The 2,711-nt window shown below is 36.9% G+C and overlaps 1 protein-coding gene across 1 annotated transcript; it reads left to right on the plus strand.

Annotated features, from left to right (window-relative positions):
* Positions 1-862: 862 nt before the first annotated feature.
* LOC108327967 (uncharacterized) lies at positions 863-2,289 on the plus strand. Its single transcript, XM_017561719.2, has one exon. The coding sequence runs from the start codon at positions 1,178-1,180 to the stop codon at positions 2,063-2,065; it is 888 nt and encodes a 295-aa protein (XP_017417208.1). The 5' UTR covers positions 863-1,177; the 3' UTR covers positions 2,066-2,289.
* Positions 2,290-2,711: the final 422 nt, after the last annotated feature.

The following is a 2,711-nucleotide window of genomic DNA, read 5'->3' on the forward strand; positions in this document are numbered from 1 at the left end:
TCCCGAGACATTAAATTTCTTTTTCATTTGGTCAATGGACATGAATTTTTATCCAATACACCCATCTGTCCCTCCCCTATTTAGCTGGAGAGTGAAAACTGAGAGCCTAATGCTCAATTTCACTTAATGAATAATTTACACCTTTAAACTTCCCTTAGCAGGTTGACAAATTTGTGCTTTCCACGTAACTGAAAAAAATAAAGTAATAAGCACTATGAAAGAAAGGACATTAGAAGTTCGATTTCGCTTTCGCTTTCCACCATCGTTTTCCGTCGTCTATATTTTGAAAATTGGAAAGGATAAGCTTTTGTATAACTTACAAGAATAGCTAACAGAAAAAAAAATGTTAGAGCAAAAGTAATGAATCTGTAGCCTGACTTCAATTTGTGGGTCCAACCGTCACCCTCATCCTTGCATTTTTCTCTCCATTTCCCGTCAGCTTCGTTATCTTGTTACTGTGTCTGTCATATTCATCACAACCCACATGTCAACACTTGTCAAAGTATCAAGCAAGTGAAAAATACCATCCTTCAACCAATAACAACATCTTGCTTTTCCCACAAACTTACCCAGCACAACCCTAACTAAAATTGCATACTATTCAATGCCTCATGACTTACATATTTTTTCACTAACAAATTCATAATTAACTCCGCATACAAATTGACAATGTTTTTATCATATAGGTCAAACGGTAATAATCACAATTTAATTATATAGGGCTGGAAAGGCAAGAGAAACGTAACGCAAGCAATTTAATATACAACAGTCATATGTTTGAGTTTTCAATTTTCTTTTTAGCAGTAAATTTTAAAGGTTAAAATTATAATATTGAATGCAGAACCGAGTATCATGCATTTCCTTTTCTTGCCTTATATTTTGTCTTTACTCATGCTTCACTCCACAGGTATGACAGAAAACATAAAGGACATTCACACATGGAAAATCCCAAGAAGAAGAAGTGTCATCGTCTTTTGACACCTTCCAAATCCCTCCCCCCTCTCTCCCTCTCTCTCTCTCATATGGTGCTAGCTAATTCTTTCCTCCATCTTACAGAAGCACATGCTTAATCACAGAGTCACCTTCGTTTGTTTATTATTTTTTCTTTCCATTACAAAGTTGTCTTGATCCTTGTTATTTTTATGTGGGTTTATTTCTGGGAGAGAACCGTTTTATAATGAGAGGCATAGCATCTTGTTACAACGAACATGCTATTAGAGTGTCCGATTCATATTGTTCAAGGCCTTCAAACCAGACCTATCATTGTCCAAAACTGAATCCTTCCACCAGAGATTCAGTCACCTGCATGTACAAAATCTCAACGCAAAAGCAACTCTTCATCACACTAACTTGGGCCAAGAAACTCCTAGGTCAAGGCTTCACCATAACCATCTCCAATTCCGATCATTTTCCCTCCAAATTCAACGCAAAGAACTTGAATAAAACCAAAGGAAACGAAACATTCCAAACCCACAATTTCCAAATCCAAGTCCTCTGGGATCTCTCCGATGCCAAGTACGAGGATGGGCCAGAACCGGTTAATGGGTTTTACGTCGTCGTTTTGGTTGACTCAGAATTGGGCCTACGCCTCGGTGACAAAGATCCCTTACTTGAAGAACAATCAGACAAAAAGGAAGCGAATTTCTCAATGGTTTCAAGGAGTGAAACGTTTTCCGAAACTGCGGTTTACGCGACAAAGGCGAAATTTTGCGAGACGGGAATTTCTCATGACATATTGATAAAGTGCTGCGCGGAAGAGGGAGCGTCGAAGGGTCACGTGTTGTCCGTGTGGGTGGACAAGAAGACAATGTTCCAGGTGAAGAGGTTGCGCTGGAACTTTCGTGGGAACCAAACAATTTTTGTGGATGGTTTGGTCGTGGATATGATGTGGGATGTGCATGATTGGCTTTTCAATCCCAATTCTGCTTCGGCAATGTTCATGTTCAGGACAAGGAGTGGCCTCGACAGTAGATTATGGTTGGAGGAGAAGGCTTCGCACACGCGCAACCAGCAGGACAAAAATGGGTTCTCCTTGTTGATACGTGCATGTAAGAACCTTGATTGATTCAATCTTTTTTACATTTTTTTAATTCAACTGGATTTTCTCAGATTAAAAGGACTGACACATCTTTAGTTTTTTCTTCTTCTTAATATCAACTGTTCATGATCTTTGGTCAGTGGCCATGTGTCACTGTTCCCGTTTGAACAGGACTAGATGAATGTTCATAGATTATATTAAATACTCGTACTGTTAGAAGTGTGATTTTATAACTACAAATTGTTCGCAAATATATGTGTGGAGTTTGGGTGTGAGATCATACATGACAAGCAACACTTCAATTTCGTTGAATTTTCTAACTTGGTTTGAATATTTCACGTTATTATATACGTTTCAAGTGTCTTTAAGTTAAAAAATTCACTGCGTTACACTTTTACATTATCACAGATGTTTACGTGATTGTACGTTATAAATTTTACGTTATCATATACTTTAATGTGCTTGAATGTTATAAATTTCATGTCATCCTCATACGTTTAATGTGCTTTTATATTTTTTTAATTTTACGTTACTAAAAATGTTTAAGGTGTTTGTACTTAAAATATTTCATATCACCAAATAATATCGTTGTGTTTGTAAAAGAACCATGTCACTAAATACGTTTTTTGTGTTGTGCTTAAAATTCCACTGGCGTATTTTTAAGTTTAAAAAA

This window comes from Vigna angularis, chromosome 2 (assembly GCF_016808095.1).
Source record: "Vigna angularis cultivar LongXiaoDou No.4 chromosome 2, ASM1680809v1, whole genome shotgun sequence".
In the NCBI taxonomy this organism is placed as follows: domain Eukaryota; kingdom Viridiplantae; phylum Streptophyta; class Magnoliopsida; order Fabales; family Fabaceae; genus Vigna; species Vigna angularis.

Bases quoted from the DNA above. Each gene is read 5' to 3' on its own strand.
- LOC108327967 (XM_017561719.2), top strand. From the start codon at position 1,178: ATGAGAGGCATAGCATCTTGTTACAACGAACATGCTATTAGAGTGTCC.